The sequence below is a fragment of the Egretta garzetta genome, unplaced genomic scaffold (assembly GCF_000687185.1).
Source record: "Egretta garzetta isolate BGI_Z169 unplaced genomic scaffold, ASM68718v1 scaffold638, whole genome shotgun sequence".
Lineage (NCBI taxonomy): Eukaryota > Metazoa > Chordata > Aves > Pelecaniformes > Ardeidae > Egretta > Egretta garzetta.
The window spans coordinates 549,707-571,281 of NW_009260676.1; the positions used below are offsets into that span (position 1 = coordinate 549,707).

At 39.5% G+C, this 21,575-nt stretch overlaps 1 protein-coding gene across 1 annotated transcript in view; it reads left to right on the top strand.

The window, feature by feature from the left end:
• PHC3 (polyhomeotic homolog 3) overlaps positions 1-21,569 on the top strand; it is a 34,590-nt gene extending 13,021 nt beyond the window's left edge. Inside the window, 8 exon segments of the mRNA XM_009645767.2 lie at positions 1,023-1,105; positions 1,107-1,153; positions 2,242-2,495; positions 3,337-3,493; positions 8,172-8,286; positions 9,669-9,819; positions 9,911-10,142; positions 15,598-21,569. Of these exon segments, the coding sequence (XP_009644062.1) occupies positions 1,023-1,105; positions 1,107-1,153; positions 2,242-2,495; positions 3,337-3,493; positions 8,172-8,286; positions 9,669-9,819; positions 9,911-10,142; positions 15,598-15,752 (1,194 nt within the window). The 3' untranslated portion in view covers positions 15,753-21,569.
• Positions 21,570-21,575: the final 6 nt, after the last annotated feature.

Sequence of the window (21,575 nt, forward strand, 5' to 3'; positions counted from 1 at the left end):
TGTGGTTCAAGGTGTCCCTGCTCCTGCAGGGGGGTTGGGCTGGGTGGCCTCTGGGGGTCCCTTCCAACCTAAAACATTCTACGATTCTATGAAAGAATAGGGCAATTTTTGATGCTGTCTTGGTGTTTCCCATCACTGCCATTTAATTTAGTTCAATGTTAGTCTTGGACGTCTGCAGTTTGTAACTGGAAGTTTCAGCTTCACTCACACTGAACTAAAGTCATGTACAGTGAAATAAAATGATATGCAAATAATGCTGACATTTAAGATGGCGTTGCTAGGCTTTAGTGGTAACATGCTAATGAGATTAACGCAACCAAAAGAATAAACAGCCCTTGTAGGCTTTTTTCAGGCTACCAGTGGGTTAAGGAAGACGGTATGCTGTTTATTTTTAATTTATATTTAGAGGGTAATGATAATCTCAACTCTGATATTTCATGTAGAAATTGGGCAGTAGTAGAAGCCATGTTTGCTTTTGACAAGGTGGTGTTTTACATCCTAATCTGCTAAACTGGCTGTCAGTAATCCACATAAATTTAATAGTCTTGAGGAAAATACCTTACAGTATCGCATAACCACTAATGCTTGATAGTCTTGGTGTGGTCTTCTGCGGTACTCCGTTTGATTACATGGCTGTATAAGAGAACAATTTGCAGGCTTGTCATTATATTATAAAGCTTGCATTTTGCAAAAGTGTTTGAACAGCTACAAACGTGTGTGTAAATAAAAAATACAGTAAATTATAAAGACATTGAAAAAGTCAAGTTTTCTGCTGTGTTTGATAGAACTGTGCCTCTTTATATTTTGCTGTTTGTAACAAAGTAATTTTGCTCTCATAGGCACTGTGATGTCCCCAGAGTTCATTGTTTTATATGCAGTTTGGAAACTAGTATTTTATTAGTAGATTAGCATATTTTAACATTTTAACTGGTAATTTATTTTAAAAACTGTATTTATGCAACTCTTTTAAGGTATTAAGATAGAATGGAAATCTCTCTAAAGCAATAGTTTGTTGGATGCAGATTTACCAAGTGGAGAATGTGTGTGAAGAAGAGATGCCTGAGGAATCGGATTGTGTCCATATGGCTAAAAAACCCACCCCCCCTAACCTTGGGGAACGGAGAGGCACTTAATTCAGAAGATCCTTTGTCAGGTGAGAACCAAGGTCAAACTGAGGTAGCTGTTCTGCTTAGAAACGTCTACTGGTTACTGAAGTCTTAAGATAAAAATCTATGATTCCAATCTTTTTTATATAATTTAGTGGTATCATTTTTTAAGTAAAAGAAACTATATGAGGTTTATTAGAAATCCATGCGATAGAACAAATGGTTCAATCCCAGAGGTGTATCTTATATATGTATTTGGATGACATGTAGCACGGAAAACGCTTATTTGAGCTCTTCAGCACATACTTTTCTACTAAAGTCTTAACAGGAGTGTCAATCCGCAGTTAATCTTTAAGTGATAGCTGTGTGATATGGGCAAAACATGCTGACCAATCTCGTGTGGAGATTGATTTTGCAGAATCAGGGTCAGCAATCAGAAGTTGCTGTCGGAATGGTTGACTACGCTGTGTGATTCTTTTTGGCACCTTTTTTTTATATGCCACAGTAAGGAGCTGTTCTAATGCTACCAATGAAAATTTTTCTTGTTCAGTGAATTGTAAGATACACATGCCTGTATCAGGTGTTGTCTTGCAAACTAATGTAACTTCCCCAATGTGCTTAATTTACAAATATATACTCTCTCTATGTATAGTATAGTGCGCATATATTTATGCTATACATATAACTGTGTGCTTAGTGGTGCTTAGTGGCTTGATGTTGTATATGCTTGTGACCCTGCAGGTTACTGCGGCTCAAAACATCCCTGAAAATAAATTCTCTCCTTAGAAATACCTCAGCTGCTCAGTCTTGGGAATCCAATGTTTGAAAATACTGGTTTCTGCTTTTGACTTACAGATTTGTCATTTGTGTAGGTAATTAATGGCCAACTATGCTTATAGTTACTAGGTAGTGAGTAAAGAAAAACATTTACATGAGAACTGTTTGTTTGTGGAATAGCCCGTCAAGGAAAACAGTCTTGTTTTGAAGGCAAAATCTATGAACCGTGGGGAAAATCCTGTGTTACAGGATGGTGGGTGCAGAGATGGGTGTACCTATCACCTCTTATTTGTAGAATTCTGAGCCAACGGCTGAACATAAGTGATAAAAACGTAACGTATTCTCTTATTTGTTTCAGAACATGGGGGACTACCTTCAGTGACATCATCAGTCAGTGCCTCAGTAATTAAATCTCCATCTGATCCGTCACATGCCTCTATTCCACCACCACCTCTTTTGCTTCCAGCAGCAACAACAAGGAGCAACAGCACATCAATGCCCAATAGCATTCCTAGCCTAGAAAATAAACCTCCACAGGCTATTGTTAAACCCCAGATACTGACCCATGTTATTGAAGGCTTTGTGATTCAGGAGGGGTTAGAGCCGTTCCCTGTGAGTACCAAAGTTGCTATGAATTTTTTACTACTAATTTTTTGGAACAAACTGTTTTTAAGGATTGTGTTATTTGTGGCTAGTAGCTATTCTGATCTTGAATTATTTTTTCAAATGTTGATTTTGACCTTCCACTGATTGGTAACCTGTTTCTTACAGCGTTCAGTATGCTTGTATACTGTTTGTATTGTCTTACGTGTATAAATTCGAATTCATGCTACTTGTTTGGCTTACCAGTATCACTGGATGACAAGGTACTAAATTAAAACAGAGACACAACTGAGTAGAGAGGCTGTATCCAGAGATAAGCACAGAGAGTGATTTTAGGCTACCATTTGCAATAACTGTTTTATGTTTGTCTGCCTCCTAGATACCTCAATTTAAGTGATACCTTAATTTAAACCTCTGAGATGAGTCTGTGTTAGTATTTTAAACTGTTAAAATTTTGTGTTTTAAACAAGCCCCTTACTAAGCTTGGTGTGATTAGTACTGTGTCTGGTAAGAACTACTGTTGAAAATTTGAAATCCACGAATGGACAGTTTAAAATCTACAAGCCTGCCTTATTAACTAATTTAACGTGTCTTTCACTTTCCCATTCCTTCATTTCTCTAGATAGAATGTGTTTCTTCCTTTGTTAAATGTAACTGCAAAGTCTGCAGAGGCAGAGTGAGTCTTTGTATTTGTTTGAGAAATGGTGTTTAGAGCTTTGGCACTATATAATAATGATTCATTGATACAGAATAGTGATTCTAGTCTCAGTTACAACTGCTAAATCGCAAAAACTATTTTCAATTATTCATTGCTCGGTTAATCACTGTTGCTTTGCTTTTATTACAATAGGTAAGTCGTTCATCTCTGCTGGTAGAACAGCCTGCAGAAAAAAGATTGCTAGTGGAGGGTCAAATCATGAGTGTTGTGTGTGTTGAATCAGACTTGCAGAATACAAAACATGCAGACAACTCATCGGACACAGAGATAGAGGATATGATTGCAGAAGGTTTGTAGCTTTTGTTTAAATATCCTTTTTTTTCCCCTTCAGTTCTGTATGTGTTGCAGAATCCCATCCCATCTGTACTTCTGGAATCTTTCTCCAGTCTTTACGCTATCTCAAATAGAAACTACTTTCAAATGTTTTTTACTAGCTACACATCAAAACAGCAGTTGCTGTAGATGCACACAAATGTCAGGAAACTATACACTTGTCCTGCTTAGAATACAGTGGTCTCCAGCACAACTCATGAGCTAAACTGAATTCCCCGTGCAGTACCTGACATCATTATCATCGTGGATTTTTTAGAACTTGGCAATCAACTATTCTGGATCTGTTACACCACTATTACTGTTCAAGCCCCAATGTAGGTAGCTTCATGAGTGTTATGAAATGGAAATTAAACCATGGCCTGGCCCAGAAGCCAAGTTATTCTTTAACTGACATCTTTGTGTAAATTCATCCAAGATTTGAAAGTCCAGAATTTTTCAGCCACCTCTGGATTTTCTCTTCCACAGCTTGAGCAATTGCACAGGAGCTGGTTTTGGTGATCTGTTTAAATTTGTCCTAATGCAAGTCTTAGTTTCATTCTCTTAAAATAGTTCTTTTCCCTCTCTCATATCAAGACTGTAGTGAGCAGGGTAAGAAGGGACAAATACAGTGCCTGCTAGTGCTACAGGACTGTGTCGGGGATGGGGCTGGAAAAAAGTCAGGACAGTGTGTCCTGAGCAAGTGTCACTGTAGCTGTGCTTCAACTGCTTCCCACTCCAGGTGTCGTAAATTGTCACTTAATTAAAACAGTCCACCCCCCTGCTCCTTTCTCACAGGAACTTTCAAGATGGCAACAGCAGTGGCAGTTCATTAGTTACTGTGGTTTCTGCCTTGGTGAAAGCTACTGAAGTGCAATAGGGAAGTTGGCTGCATCCATGGTGTGTCTTGGCAAACAAATTAGCTCAAAATTCAGTCTTTTAGATTATTAGATTCTGATACATGATTTTTTACCACATTGATTTATATCTGTTATTGTTTACAAGTGCATTGGGTCAGACCCAAGTCCAGGATAGCAGACAAGGTAAAAAGCTTGCTTTAGGAAGCATTCTGAATTCAAAGAGTATTTGCTGGTAGTGAAGTCAAGTAAACATGGTTGGAATTTTTGCTTAAGGCTGATTTACTTAACCGCTCAGGCAATATATATCTCTCTTTAAAATTGAAAGTATATTTTCACTTGTAGCACTGGTTTTCAGTAGGAGCTTGGTTTAGCTTGGAAGCACGTCACTGAAAGGAAATATTGATGGGTTGCAGGCCTCCTACATGTTGATATACCATCTGTGCAAAGAAGTCAGAAGCTGTGGAAACAGTGCCTGAAAATGAAACCTATAACAGAATTTCCTAAATTATGGCTGATAATATGATTGCATTTACTAGTGTACCTCAGTATGGTCCAGAGCCCTTCTTCATTTTGCAGTAACAGCCTAGTTTAGGCAGTGGCAGATATTTGAAGTGCTTTGCTTTGTAACTGTAACTTTCCTTTGATTATGTTATAATTAAGTTGTCTACATAGAAGAATGAAGAAAGGATTTTTACAGGGTCCATTTTTAAAATATATTGCACAATATTCTACTGTAAAATAATTCAAGGCCCATACCTTATTCTTCAGAAACATTCACATAGGTATACCAGACTAAATTTTACAAGGCAAGCATCTAGCGTATTAACAGTGGAGGGTTGCAGTGTGACTGGAAGTTTTCTAAACCTTTGTTTCATTTAATATAAAATTGCTGTTATTTTTTTGGTATCATCTCCCAGTGAAGGCTTCCATTTAACCAGTTCTTTGAGAGGGAAGTCCAGTGATGTGAAAGCATCAAGCACAAGAGGCTTTTTTTTAAAAAGTCATCTGGTAAATTGTATGATTTGTTTGAGATTTTTTGGTTCTTTTACAGCTCAGTGGAGTTATCCTACTCTTCTACTCAAAAATGAGATTTGTAAATCTCATAGCTCATGACTCTGCTTAGTAAATTGCTCTTAAATAAGCTTGTTTTCTTGATCAAGAGTACAGCTTCTTTTGCAATACCTTGTTTCACCAAATGTGTTTCAAACAAAAGAAACGTTGCCATCTGCTGTATCTTCTAGAGTATTTGACGCTCTGTTTACGATAGTTATTTTGCCCTTGGTTTGTTACGGTAGATTGTAATTAGTTTTCAGTAGCATTCCCTAAGAACTTTTCAGTATTAACACTATGTTATTTCTCAGATTTCAAACAGCTGCTCTGTTGTTTTGTGGAATTATTCAAACCTTCATGGTTTTGTTTTTATTTATTGTTCCTGGCAGCTGGTGTTAGGTTTGTATACACAATTTGCAACTACTCATTAGATGAGCTAGGAGGAAACATCCATCACTGAAGCACATCCACATATGCAGAAGTTGAGCAAAGGATGATTGCATGTATGGTAGAAACACCTAATATGCAAAAGAAAAGGCTCTTAGCATCAATTTTCACTTCACTCTCTTGTAATTTTTTTTTTCCACATCCATGACCTGGATTGGGAGTGAGGGTTTTGGGAGTTTTTTTAGAGAGTGTAATCCATTTGAAGGATGCATCTCTGGTATTTAACTTAGTTGCAAGGTTGGTCAGATTTGATAAGTTTCTAATTTCCAGGTTTTACTTGCTGTTTGATCACAGTTTATTAAGTTGGAGGCTTGCAACATGGTAATTTTCAGTGATGCTGCTGGGGGATTTGTTGATTTCAGTTATGTCTTTGAGTCCTGATAGGTCAGATCCCTTTTCAGTATTTTCAGCTCTTTGCTGCACTAGTGCTTTTTTGTTACCCTGTCAGTGCAATAGTTAGTGTCAGCAAGCAGTTTAGTGAGTTCACGCTGCTATGACAGACCTGCATTTGCATTAGCTGGCATCAGAGGTTAACAATGAAGTTGGAACAAAAAGCTAGTTTCCAATTTTTGCAACTAATTATGTAAAATTGTAAGTATGAACTCATACAGTGACTAGCAAGAGGCAAAGTAGATGAAACAGTAACTCCAGAGTGTTAGAAATGTGGCAGAAATGTATGTTTGTTTAGTCCTCTGAGTTTTGGAACAATGTATTTTGTCCATGATTGCAGCTCCCTGGCATTGCAGTTCTTTTACTTAAGCTGAATGAACACAAAATGTTACATTTTGTGTACATTACTGTATCAGGAATAGTGCGGCCAGCAGGAGTAGGGAAGTGATCGTGCCCCTGTACTCGGTGCTGGTGAGGCCGCACCTCGAATACTGTGTTCAGTTTTGGGCCCCTCACTACAAGAAGGATGTTGCATTGCTGGAGCATGTCCAGAGGAGAGCAACCAAGCTGGTGAGGGGTCTGGAGCACAAGTCATACGAGGAACGGCTGAGGGAACTGGGGTTGTTTAGTCTGGAGAAGAGGAGGCTGAGGGGAGACCTGATCGCCCTCTACAGCTACCTGAAAGGAGGCTGTAGGGAGGTGGGGGTCGGCCTCTTCTCCCTGGTAACAGATGATAGGACGAGGGGGAATGGTTTGAAGCTGCGCCAGGGCAGGTTTAGGTTAGATATTAGGAAAAACTTCTTCACTGAAAGGGTGGGCTGCCCAGGGAGGTGGTCGAGTCCTCATCCCTGGAGGTATTTAAAAGAAGGAGGGATGAGGTGCTTAGGGACAGGGTTTAGTGGTGGGATGGCAGGGTTAGGTTAAAGGTTGGACTCGATGATCTCAAAGGTCTTTTCCAACCAAAGTGATTCCATGATTCTGTGATTTCAGTTTGTGCCAGTTTCACCCCTTCACTCCTTATGGCGCATTTCACAGGTGGTGCATGGGCATAAGGTTTGGGGGTGTTTTCCATGCTGGAGGTCAAGCTGGTTTGCAGATATGGTGGCATTACTCTAAACTACGTACAAACCATGCTCTACACATGACGTGCTTCCAGTAGAAGAGAGCACGTGTTGTTCAGCAGAAGTTCATAGACGTTCAGCACGTGTTGTTTGTGCTGCCTTGTTGCCTTGTACCTGCCTGCTTTGGGGCTTTTCTACTTTTTCTTTCACTGATGCTCCCTCAGCTGGTGTTTGAGTTCTTCACAAGGAGCAGGAAAAGTGCCTCCTCATCTCACTAATAACAGCAAATAGTCTTTAACAGTAGGCTGTAAATCAGTAGATGCCATAATCCTTTTCTTACTTACATGCAGTGTATCTTTTTTTGTAGATAATATTCAGTGTTCTACTTGCTTTCACAAGTCCCTTTGGTTGTAGCAGTTGCTTATTCAAAGAAAGTATTTTAAAAAGTTAATGCATTATGTCATTACAGGAGAGCTTGAATTTAAACCATGGAATGCCCGGTTCTTTTAAAGAACTCTATATAAGCAGTTCACGAGGACTGTAACACTTCTTTTTAGTTGTTCGCTATGTTTGAGGGCGTACTTGCTCACGGATGGCTTGAAATTTAACAAAAAAGCTGATTAAGTTCATTGAATAACTTAATTGAAGGTTCAGTAAGGTTCAGTTTGCTCAAGATCTTTTCTGTAGAGAGCGAAATCTATGACTTGCTTAGTTTTGCTTAATTTTCTGTTAAGGTATTTAATTAATGTGATAGATATTTGAAAATCTTCTACCTGCCTCCTTGAGATGGGAAATGTGAATGTAATTTTGTGTTGAAACTGACTTCTTTATGCCTCACTCCTTTCTTTAGAGGGACTGGACGAAATTGAAAATGATCTTCTGAAGTGTGAATTTTGTGGAAAAATGGGATATTCTAATAAGTTTCTAAGGTCAAAAAGATTCTGCTCCACATCCTGTGCCAAAAGGTACTCTGCCTAGTTATTGATTATCATTATCTGATTAATGGGATAGCATGCAAATAGCATCTGATGTTGAAAAATAAAGAAACAGTAAAACATGACTGCCTTCTACCCAAATTTGCAGAGTATATGGTTACAAAAGGCTATGATAGGTTGTCTACCATCTTGAAATATAAAGGGAATTACAGTAAAATTGTAGACCTCTTCCCAGAGGGTGCCATGAATGCTGTTGGGCTTATGGGAAAGTTATGGGATATCATGGAAGAGAAATCCATTAAGGGTTACTAAGTGTTTGGAAATTGGTGCAGAGGTTCATGGGCCACAAATCGTTATATATTTTTCATATTCCTGTTGTCTTCCCCTTGATGCTGGGCAATGCTGGGCTAGGTGGGCTTTCTTACAGTTTTGTGGGATGCTAGGGGAAAAAACCCCACTGAATTTATCTTGGCATAATTGAAATGCCGCATAGACAAAAACATTCTCAAATGTTTGTAGTAACAGTGTAAAAATTCTTTATTTGCATAGGGGAAAATAGAAATATTCATAAACGTAGATAATTTAGTGTTTGCTAAAGCTTCTCCATTCTTGAAAATAATACGTGATGCCGTTTGCTTGTACGTGGTTGGCAGAGGAAAATGGCTGGTTTCTGTTTCTCGTTGAGCTTAATATGCTGCTTTTGTTTTGGTTGAGAAGGGAAGAATTCATAGTCAACATCTGAATGTAAAATCTTCCATCATTACAGCTGGAAAATTTATATTTAATCCCAGATGTTTTAGAAATCGGGACCAGTTTCCCATTTTTATCTACCACTTAGTTCTTTTTTTTGCATCAGTGTGCCTAGAGACCACCTTTCTGCTACTTTTTTAATCCCCCACCTGAGACATTTCCTTTTTAAGTGATGGGAATGTATATTTTTGATTTTGTGCCTGTTGAGACAGTACCAGCAAAATAATGTTAAGAAGGGATATTTGGCCCCTTAATGTTAAGATGGGATTTTTTGCCTTCATCCTCCTTTGACTGGGTATCAGCTAGGCAGAGCAAATGGAAGCAAAAGGTATAATGAGACTTTAGGCGTTTAATGGACGTTTTGGAGAAGCAGGATTGGAATATGTGATAAAATGCAAAGGTATTTCTATCATAGAAAAATTTTAAGAACGGGAAAGACTGACATCTTCCAGGGATGATGGAGATATATTTGATCTTGCATCAAGACAAGGGGTTTGAGTAAATGGCCTTTGAGATAACCTTTCTCTTTGATCTTTGTGATACCTGTGGCTGACTTTGATTAGGCAGCGTTTCTGTGGACAACAATGTAATTTTATTGTTACTTGATTTAATGCAGTCCCTAAAACTATGAGTGCATTACTGAACGTATCTTACTTCTTTAGGCACAGCCTTAGTTGCACTAAGAAATTTGGGCTGTTTACATCTGACAAGACCAGTCGCTGGAATCGGAAGTCAGATAGCCAAAGTCTTGGGCGACGCGGGCGTCGACCGAGTGGCCCTGATGGGGCGTCACGAGATCATTTTCTTAGACAGGTCTGTGGAATATTTGCTTAAAACTATAGCACTGCTTTGGGAATTACAAATAAAATATAATACGGTAGTGTATTTGTACTACGTTTTCCAGCTTCCAATTACTTATCCATCTGCAGAAGAAGATATGGCTTCTCATGAAGATGCTGTTCCAGCTGCCATGACCACCCGTCTGCGGAGACAGAGTGAAAGAGAGAGAGAACGTGAACTTAGGGAACTGAGAATTAGGAAGATGCCAGAGAGCATTGACTTGTTACCAGTGGTGCAAGCTGACCCATCCGTATGGACTGTGGATGAAGTTTGGGCCTTCATACATTCTTTGCCTGGTATGTGCAATAACTCATTCCATTTTTTTAACAGTAAAGCTCCTTGCTTTTTAGCACTGGTGCGATGAGGAGGTGGTGCGGTTACAGCACTAGTGTACACGTTAGCTGGCGATAGAAACTGGAATGTGATTTGTTTCCTCTTGCTTGTTCCTTCAGCACAAATCCCATGTTGATAGAGCTAGTCCCACTTCTGCTGTTGCATCCCAGCTGATGGAGATTAGAGCTGTTCCTCCCTTCAGTCTGACTTCTCTCAAGAGGTCAGTAGAGAGATCAGACACGCTTCCTCCCTTTTACATTTTTCTTCCTCTTCCCTCCTTACTTGCTGCTTATTCAGTAGAAGAAGAAAAAAGGGAGTTCTTTCCCTTTATACAAGTGAAAAATTTGAAAGACCTGTCCTGATGTAAGTCATTAAAAAAGAATAAGCGAGTTTCTTCTATAAAGTTAAACTTTGTTTTGTGTAGCTTTGCTCAGTAATGGAAATGCAGAGAACTTCTACATAGAGACTCTGCATACTGGTAGACACAGTCTGTTCTTAGAAAAAAAAAAAAATCTTGTTTCTCCTTATTTACAAACCTTTTCTTTAGCTCAATATTCACAGTTACCTTTATATCATCGTCAGGTTATTTGACATTTATTTATCATTTCCTATCTGTCATAAGCTTTAAAGTTTTACTCCCCCCCCTCTTCCTCAAGGATGCCGTTCTATCTGATCAGATACTGTAATTCTCTCAGGAAACAAGGCAGGTCTCCATAATAGCAGTCATACAAGAATTTTTGTTGCTTACCCATGTAACTCGCATGTCAAAACATTGAAACCCAGCTTAAGTTTGTTCCTAATTTTCTAGTTTAGAAATGCTAAACCATTTTTCTGTGTATCCCACATAAGGCTAATAATCTGTAAGGAATGTATCTCCATTGCTAAGTCACACATGTGGGATTTGACAGTTAATTTTTTATAAAGTCCGTCAGGCAAAGGATTGAGTGAGGGATGTCTTAAATCAGCAAAAGTCATCCCTGAAGCACCTTTCTTCTGATGGTTTATAAATTGCGATTAAGTTAACGTTATCTGCTTCTGGGAACCTGCAGTGATGTCTGTAAAAACAAGCAAAGCTCCTTAGTTTTAAGACATGGTCATTCATGTTTCTGTACTTCAGCTGCGTTCCTGGAATATGACTGTATTGCTGTTACAGATCTGAGGCTCTAGTTAATTCAATAATTGCAGGTTCTACAAAAGAATAAATGATAGTTCCTTTCCTAGAAAACTTAAAGTACCACTTAAACACAATTCACTTGTAAGTATGAGAACAAAAATATTATTCTTAAAATGTGGTATCTGTTTTGAAACCATTGCTTGTAGAATGTTTCACCAGCTGCTGGATCTGGGGGTGGGGTGTATTCTATAAAAAGGTAATCTCTGATTTTAAAAAAACTTTTTATCTTTTTCTGCATTAATGAAATTTTATTATAATGACTCATTCCCATCCGTGTTAAGGTCTGGTTTCTCAAATACTTCCTTTAAAAAAGTTCAAAAGGTATTTAAAATGATATACACAACCTGCCAGAATTCTCATTGTTACATAGCTCTATTCATATTTTTGGCAATTCTGGCGTTTACTCTGTTCAATATATTCTCAAGCCACTCTCTTGAAAAAATATTTTTTCATATGCTGACAGAGTTGCATAATACCAGAAGCAATGCAATTGACTTTCATTATGCTATTTTGCAATAGCTACTTGGTGCAGTCCATGCAGACTGTCTGCCATGTTATAGGAGATGGTGATTTGTCAGCTTTTCGTAAACGTTAGGGCCATCTGTTTTGATTTACAGCTTTCTGCATAGACTCTCTAGCTGAGATCTAACTGCAGAGTCCAGTGTCCTTGTCAGGCTTTTCCTGAATTCCTCGGGAGTCTTTTGGAGAAATGAAGGTTGTAGGACACTTCTACTGATACTTATTTCTTCTGGGGGGGAAGAGACAGCAACAGTTTAAGCCCTAGCAGAATTGTTCCTCCTTTCTTTCTTCAGCTGCAAGATTAATAGTCTTTCACCCACTTCTCATGCTTTTCTTAGCTAAATTATTGCACAACAACCAATTGCGAAAGTGCTTAAGAATACCCAAAAGTGCTTGCATGAGGGAACTGAAATACATTCAACTTCCATCCTTTGCTTTTCCAAAACAACTTGGAGAAAAGGTATTTTAGGGAGAGTTGCATGGAAATACTTCATGTCCTGCTTAAAGAAAAAAGCCTTGCAACAACAACCAATAATCTATTTTAATAGGGCAACTTTTGTTCCTAAATGGAAAAACTTCTCTCGGTCTCTCATTCTCTGTAAATGTGGTCTGACAATCGCCATGTTCAGGGCTCAAGTCAGATACACAGTGATGCCTTTCACAGAAATACTTACTTAGTACTTGACTTACAGACATTTTGTCTGTTGTCAACACATAAATAAGAGCCTTTGTGATGGTGATAGAGCTGTTAGATCCTCCTGAGAATGGTCAGTTATCTTAAGATTTTTCTTGCTCTTACTGGCAGCCTTATCTTCACTTTGTAGCTGGAACTGGCAGCACCATTCCAGGAGCTCTGTGACAGCTCTGGGCTCCTGAAGAATGTTCTCTTACCGATTGTGGTACGCTTTGTAGCTGGGCTGCGCTAGTGCATCGCTCTACCAGAAATATTAAAAGTAAAGTTACGGAATACGTGCAAGCAATAAAACATTTTAATGACTTAAGTGGCTATATAAATACTGTTTGTGACAAGCTAATTTGGTGTTGTTTTTTTTTTTTTCTCCAAAGGATACCACTCTTATTATTTCTTGTTACAATAAATAATGCCCAAGAACTGGGCATTTATCATGTATTAAAGCTGCTTTGTTTTAAATGCTATGCAAAATAGTCCTTAGCCAGCTGCCACAGAGTAACTGTTTTACTTTTGGGATTGTAGAGTTGTGACACGGAATACGTGCAAGCAATAAAACATTGTAATGACCTAAGTGGCTATATAAATACTGTTTGTGACAAGCTAATTTGGTGGTTTTTTTTTTTTTCTCCAAAGGATACCACTCTTATTATTTCTTGTTACAATAAATAATGCCCAAGAACTGGGCATTTATCATGTATTAAAGCTGCTTTGTTTTAAATGCTATGCAAAATAGTCCTTAGCCAGCTGCCACAGAGTAACTGTTTTACTTTTGGGATTGTAGAGTTGTGACCTAAACTACAGAGGTTTAGCCTGAAACCAGAGGCTACAATAAAATTCCATAAAACAACCTTTCTCTTTTCATATTATCTTTTAACCTTTTCCTTTCCTTATTAAAGTGGCAGCTAATTGTTACATGAGGTCTGTTTAACAAATCATTAAGAAAAAAAATCAGGCTTTATTCTTTGTGAAAAGCAAACCTTTTCCAACCTTGACTGTTACAACCACTGCACAGTAATAATCCAAATGAATTAAGGTGTGGATGTCGATACTTCCTGCCACAATTCCCTTCTATTTGTCTCTTGAACATTTGTAAATCCATCAGGAAATTAGGCTGTCTATTCTTTATAGAACTTAAATCTGAGTGCACAAAAGGACATGAAATTAGTCAATTGCTCTCATCTGGGGTGGAAAAGGAGTTCTTCATGGTATTTTTGTATCTCTGTAATAGTATACCTTTAGAAAAAGGGAAAATATAAAAATGCCAAAAAGTAGGCTTAACCAAGGAATAATGAAAATCAGGAATGGAAGGTGGAGCACAAATTTAAATGTGTCTGAAAGGCTCTGAGAGAGACAGAGACACCAATGATTGAGAACACAAATATACTAAAAACAGGAGAAGCTTGGCTGTGTGGAAAGAAGCTTCAAATAAACAACTGACAATGAGTGCTCCTATTCACGTTGTTAGAAGACATTTGTCCATATAACAGAGCTGCCAAACAGCCAGGCATAACTGACTGTTTCTGCTTAACAGATGTCCAGAAGATCTTTGAGGAACCTTTTGTTTCCACAGTGTTCTTCAGTGGAAAGGGGCCCTCAGTTGCTTGGGACAGTCCAACCCAGGAAGAGTCCCCTTTCTCACGCTGTTGGCCTCAGTAGCCTGAGACCATGTTATTTCATGTTCAGAAAAAGTGTTTGTCATGCACCAGTACAGGCTGGGGGCTGACCTGCTGGAAAGCAGCTCAGCCGAGAGGGACCTGGGAGTCCTGGTGGATGACAATCTGACCATGAGCCAGCAGTGTGCCCTTGTTTCCAGGAGGGCCAGTGGTATCCTGGGGTGCATTAAGAGGAGTGTGGCCAGCAGGGCGAGGGAGGTTCACCTCCCCCTCTGCTCTGCCCTGGTGAGACCCCACCTGGAGCACTGTGTCCAGTTCTGGGCTCCCCAGTTCAAGAAAGATGAGGAACTCCTAGAAAGTAGTCCAGAGGAGAGCAACTAGGATGATTAAGGGACTGGAGCATCTCCCCTAGGAGGAAAGGCTGAGAGAGTTGGGCTTGTTCAGCCTGAAGAAGAGAAGACTGAGAGGGGACCTCATCAACATGTACAAATATCTCAAGGACGGAAGTCAAGAGGATGAAGCCAGACTCTCTGCAGTGGTGTCAGCACCAGGACAAGAGGCAATGGGTACAAGCTGAGACATAAGACGTTTCAGTTGAACATGAGGGAAAAACTTCTTTACTCTGAGGGCAATGGAGCCCTGGAACAGGCTGCCCAGGGGGGTTGTGGAGTCTCCTTCTCCGGAGATATTCAAAGCCTGCCTGGACGAAGTCCTGTGTAACATGCTCTAGGGGAACCTGCTTTCACAGGGGGGTTGGACTAGATGATCTCCCGAGGTCCCTTCCAACCCTTGCCATTCTGTGATTTAAAAAAAAAATTCAACTAGTTTAACGTTGCACTTGTGAAGTGACTTACTGCTGCGTATAGAGCATTCACTCAGGTAACTGATGAGAAATGGCTTTGCGAGACAGTTATGCTAAAGCCCATAAATCAAAATTCTGGTTACTTAATCCAGTGGTGGTAACAGATGGAATTAACACTTTTTGGAAATTGTAGCTACGTCAATTTTCTCACTGAGTGTACATAGCAATACAATATGCATATCTTTTTATTGATGGAGAGAACCTACTTGAATTATGCTTTTACTTGATTGCTATTTCAGTGGTATTTTGCCAGTCTCTTCCAATTGTGAGATCATCACAATTGTTCCTCTTAATGACACGAGAAATCTGTCTTTGCAAGGACGTGAAATTTCCAATGAGTAATTCTCCAATAGAATTGAAGGCTGTAGTAAGAGTTACTTTCAGATTATCTTGGAAGTTGCCATTGTGATACTGAACTCTTGCATATACCATAGGTTCCACAAGCTAAAGGGACAAGGATTGGAAATTGTGTAGCTGAAAAGCTCCAGCATGGACAGAGTCATTGCATCTAAGAATGCACATTTCTAACCCAGTGATTCTTTTTTCTGTTGCCTTGTAGGTTGTCAAGATATTGCAGATGAATTTAGAGCACAAGAAATTGACGGACAAGCTCTCCTCTTGTTGAAGGAGGATCACCTTATGAGTGCAATGAATATTAAGCTTGGACCTGCATTGAAAATCTGTGCGCGTATCAATTCATTGAAAGAATCCTAGGGGGTGAACATGAAGGTTTAAACAACAGTTTCTCAGTGACAGAACCGACAGTAACATGCCAATATCTTCACTGTGGCATGAGTATTACTGTGATGTTTTGTTAAATACATGGGGGTTTCCCCACATAAAGACTTAAAAATGTTCCTTTGATTATACCAGGTAGTCCTCTGTAGTTTCCAACAATTAATAGGTTCGTGGTAAAGCCTGAGTAATACTTTGAGTTGAAGTGGGAGTTCATGGAAAAACATGACGTGAAATACGCTGCGATAGCTTAAATATTCCCAAATATGTACTTTATCTTGTAAGTTTAAGATTAACGCCCCAGCACCCACCCCAATCTAAACACCATTTAAATTGTGTTGCTGTATTCTGAAAGATTTTTCCCCACATACAGCCATTTTTGGACTGAAATAATAGAAGTGTCCACAGACTCTGTGGAAGCACTAATAACAGTAAAATGCTATGCATTTAGTTGTGCTCTCTGAGTTTCTTTTAGTCTTGAGCAAATTGTTTGTAAGGGGTAGGTTGGCAGCCTGTTTTCCTTGTGTAGGCTTACCCTCATCTCTGCCACTGTAGTATTTTCTTGAAGTCTGGAAATACTATAAACCATGTAGACGTCTCATCGAAATCCTCATCATCAGGCTACTGAAATGCAATGGCACGACACTCTTGCCGGAGGTAACTGAAGCACATGTTACTTTACTCTTTGTATGCTGCTATGCACTGAGAGGGCATTAAGTTGTTAGGTTTGTAATTTCGCATGCTGCTAGTTAAACTAGACCAGCAGTTCTCAAATGGGGGTTCAGAGTGGATCCTGGGAAGGTGTGAGAGCACTCAGGGTTCAGGTTCCCAAACGCCTAGGTGTGAGGGGCTGAAAACTGCAGCCAGAACTAGCTCATGTTGAGACAAGTGTACTTTAAAGACTGCAGGTAGAGAAGGGATAGCATAGCTCAGATGCTCTGTTTCTTGATACCTCTTCTAACTTGTCTTTCCCTGTAGTGCATTCCCATTGCCTCACTGGAAGCTTCCAAGCACCTTTTATTTGGCCACTGGCTAGCGTGAGCTGGGCTTGCAGTAGTCTGAGGAAGGAGCGTGGTGAGTTGCTCAATGAGGTCCTTTCAGAGCTCGGTGTAGGAGCAGCCGCTGCTGCAGGGAGGGAGCCTGGAGCCACAGGCAGGCAGGAGGAGTGTGGGGAGAAATCTCTGGGGTCCTGCTTTGTCTCCTCTGGCAGGAGATTTTGACCTGGATGCTGCAGCCCCAGGTGGTGTGGTTTTAGTGGCTCCCTTCATCTTCCCTCTCTCGCACTCTGCGCGGAACAAATATCTCTTTCCCCAGTTACTGACGCTCTCGGAAGCTGCTCAGGCTCTGAGGCTGCAGCACCTTCTTGGCATTTGCTTCCCCATCGCCTGCGTACGGATGTTCATGGATGTATTTCGTACCTTCTGTTCCCTCCCTTTTGCAGCTCCACTCCCCTTAATGTACAGACCTTGATCCCTAAGCTCTTGTGTAGGGGAAGAAGGGTATGTGTGCTGATACAGTCGTTGTGTATATTTGAATTAAATATGTGTATGTGTCTGCAAATACTGTATTTTGTATTTTATGCAAATTAATGCATAATATATGGTTGTGTAGGGAGATATTCAGGGGGACCCTAAAGTATTCCTGAAAAGAAGAGGAACTGATCTAAAGTTTGAGAACTGCTGACCTAGATCAAAAGGAGTCAATGCACATACACTGGCTGAAAAGAAGGTTTATGACAGGTAGATTAATATGTATATTATTTAACTGATGACCTTAAAGAGTAAATTGGAATTACAGAAAAATCTGTGCTTCATTTTCCTTTTATTAGACTATTGCTTTGTTTCTACTAACAGACTTTCTGCCATTATCTTCCAGAGATCAACAGTAGAATCACTGTTTTTAATTACAACTGTTTGAGCTTACTAATAGCAGATGTTACTAATATTTTTATTAACCACTGAAGCTCCAAGTTAGGACAACCTATTGCTGTTACGTGCTAGTATGTGGTGAGACCCCTTATCCAAATGGCACCAAAGGCTTTAGAGAATTCATTGATGTCTGGGTTTATTTTGGAGGGAAGTTGCTAAGCACTTTCTAATTTGTTTTTTTCTGTCTTCGGTTACTGTTGTCAAATAAACTTCTTAGTTGAAGGTTCGATGTTTGGCAATGTTCATTTGAAAGGTATTCAAATGACGGAGACAGTAGGTTCCCATTTGTAGCATTTCTGTAAGATACACTGTGTAGCATATCTGTAACATAAGTTCTAAAGGATGCGTTCTCTTTTGATGAGCTAATTGAAGACTAAAGATATCTTAGATATTTATCCTTTGGCTTTTGTCTTAAAGTTTTATTATTTTTATACGAAAGTTTCACTGGCTAATTTTTAATCTTTCTTCTGATTGTACTGTTCTTTGGCAATGTAAAAAGTAGGTATACGTAAATGTGATTTGGTAATGGCTTAAGGCATATTGGAAAATGTGGATTTATGAGTCTTATTTAGACCTGCAGTTAATCGCAGTGGTGTTACATGCATGAGAATTTCACAGTTGTTTTAATTTTGCTTTATTAGACAGCTTTCAGGAGAACTTCTACCGCTAGTGTTTATATACGACTCTCGGACATAATCACTGACTGATGCCAGGAGCTCAGAGTAGACCTGGTTAATGCACGCCTGTTCAGGTTCTTCTGGTACACTACATTTTCTGTGGTTTTGGGAGAGTCACAGATAGTGAGTTATGCTTTAAATATTCATGAATGCAGCAACTAAGAATGTGGGCCTTATGCACATTGGAAGTTTTTTCGCCTTCACTGATTTTGGCATTAAGCAGGAGCTTAGGAGCAGGCACAGCTATACTAACCTACGCTGATAGAAGTGCACATCCATTGGAGTGTTTGCCAGTATCGCTGTGTCAACAAAATCAATTAAAAAAAAATCACACTTGTACATAAAAGTACACTGGAAAACTTTCAAGTGCAACTAAAGTCTACTTCAGAAGTTTTTGAATTTACTCTGAAAAGCAATATAATACTTCGAGTAATATTCCTCCAGAACCATTCTGCATACCAATCGCTTGTTTCTGTTTAGATCAGTGAGATTTTCCCAGGCTTATACTACCATTTTCTGTGGCTTTCCCCACAAGTTCAGATAGCCCCTCTTGCGAAAGAGGAAGTATTGCAGATTTTAGTTGACTCTTTTTTTTTTTTTTTTTTTAACACTTGCTCCCACTGAATGTGTCTACAAGAAACCCTTTTTGTTATCTCTGTTTCCTGGGGTTTTGTATTCTGTATTCAGACCGCTGCTGTTGTGAGCTACATCTCACAGTAATCCCCACAATTTTTCAGTTCCTATCAAAAGGAATATAGGGCACCGTAGGATCTTGGCTCAAAAGGGAGATATGTTGGATGGCTTTTTCCCTTCCTTTTTCTCTGCTGGTCTCCGTCCTACCCTATTCCTTAATGCAAACTGCAGCATTAGCTCAGGGCAAAACCCTCTTGCAGAGTACTGGGCTGACTGTGGCTGTCAAGATTTCTTCCAACAGAATTGTAACTGTTACACTTGTCTTGGCTTCAGAGTTTATTTGGGGTCTTAAAGAAACGCACCTGAATGGACAAAATGGGTATGCAGATTCCTCTGCTCAGTCTGGCCCATATCACTCAACAGCCCTGCTTTGCAGCTGAAATGGAGAACTCCAGCAAGGAAGCTCGGCCACCTCCGCTGACCGAAGGGCTCTGGGAGCTCTAGGCTGCTCCTTGTTCAAGAACAAGGATTGCAAATGAATTCCTAACTTCTCCCAGCCAACCCATATTGCCTGACATCTGGCACGTTCATAAGGCTCTATCACTTTGCCTATATAGAGAATGAAAAACATCTCGTCAGGTTAATCTGTCAGTTGCCTGACCAGAGAACGTTTGAAGGGTTTTTAAACAGACTGCATTGTAAATCCCTTCTTTAACCATTAATCCATCATATTTTTTTCCAGAAATGAAGTTCTTGATGGAGGGTAAAACCTTTGCTAGATTTGTGTCAATGAGTTATCTCAAATAGAAAGTTCATGTCCTGCAAGCATCCATTTCCTCATTCTTTCCTATGAAAGCAGGGTTTTTTTTTTTCCCTAACTTCTTTTTGAACAAATCACAAGTGGGAATCCAGCCTTTTGAGTAGAACAGATGGAGCCCATCATAACTGCAGATGTGGCAGCAAGAGGAGAAAAATGGGATAAAAATAAGTATTTGAGCAGGCTTACGATAGCTTTTGCATCGCTTTATCTCAATCTTAGCTGTAAGGAAATGTTCAGGTATAAAACCAGTTCTTAACTGTAGCTTGAATGCACGTTGATGTGGTGAGACTTTGCTGGGCGCCGCGTGTCACTGCCTGGCATGCCGGTTGAAACGAATGCCGACTTCAGATGACTGCTCTCCTTGTAGTATCACAATATCAATGCAGAGCCGTACAGCTCTACAGCTTCAGACATTTCTTAGACATTGACAAACGTGTACTCTGAAGTGATCAAAGAATTCAATGACAGCTGCACCGTGAGTCCTGGTTTTGCAAATAATGAAGACATCCACGTAATTTATATCATGAGTAGTTCCAGTTTGTATTGAGACTATTGACACTAAAATTAAGCATGTGTATGAAAGTTTGCAGGGTTATTTTCTCACCAGTACTGCACAGAGATTTCCTGTTAGCATATATTTAGATACGTAGTTGTCATGCACTAGCCAAACTTTATGCATCAGTTGTTCTAGGCTGCAGATAATGGCTCTGCAAAAGAATCAATCTAGCATACTTTTTTTACATGTTCACCCAAATTAGTTTACTAGAAATGGAGAGAAACTAATGTTTTAAAGTATTTTGCTTTAAATGTACTGTTTCTGTTGAATGCTGAGCAGAACAGGTATGAACAGAGCTATAAATGCATAATTTGAAAAGTGTTAATAATTGCTCATAGTGAATTAATTTTTAAGTCACTCTTGCACAGTGAGCTGTAGTTTCAGGCAGGAAATATTGTGAGGAGAAAGAAATTTAAACTCATTTAATGCTTAGTTCATTTAAGCTAAGCCTAAAGTAAGTTAGTTTTGCAGGAATTTGCCTTTAGTTGTGAGAACTTACTTGGACCCGATCGGTTCTATGTAGTTATATCCACTGGATGGCCTGGCAAATAGCGACATTTAAAAAAAGAGATGGTAATTATGATACAAATAAGTGCCTGCTGTGTAGATGCTACATCTGCTTTCTTTTTCAAAAAGCTGTCCCTAATGCCAGCCTGTGCCCCGCAGGGACGTAGATTGCGAAGAAGAGCAGTTAGCACACATTACCCTAAATCCATATGAATCAGGCTGGTTTGGTTTTACCATCCGTGTAACTTCAGAGGAGCTCTGTCTGTGCCGTTTCCTTCTCTATCTCAATTTCTAAATGTGCTTTCTGCCCTGGCGGGTGTCAGCTGTGTTGGCCAGAGGATTTTGTGTCCTGCTTGTCCCCTGGGTCTCGCCATCAGCACTTCCACGTGTATTCAAGGCCCCGTCCTAAGCTGCCGTGTAGGTGTTTGTAACTTCTACGTTAAATCTTACACGCACCTGCTCATTCACTTGAAGGTTGTGCGTATTATTTACTGATCTCTTAGAGCAAAGTGGAAGGAGAAAGCAAAATTCAAAGATGTGAATATGCTTGTAATTGAAGGTATGTGGTAAGCTCATAGTCCAGCTTTTGTAACCGTTGTTCTAACTTTTCTGAAGCACAGTTCTGGGAAGTCAGTGTTACGAACAGATTTCAAGTTAAAAAATTTTAAACTTAGCTTCCTG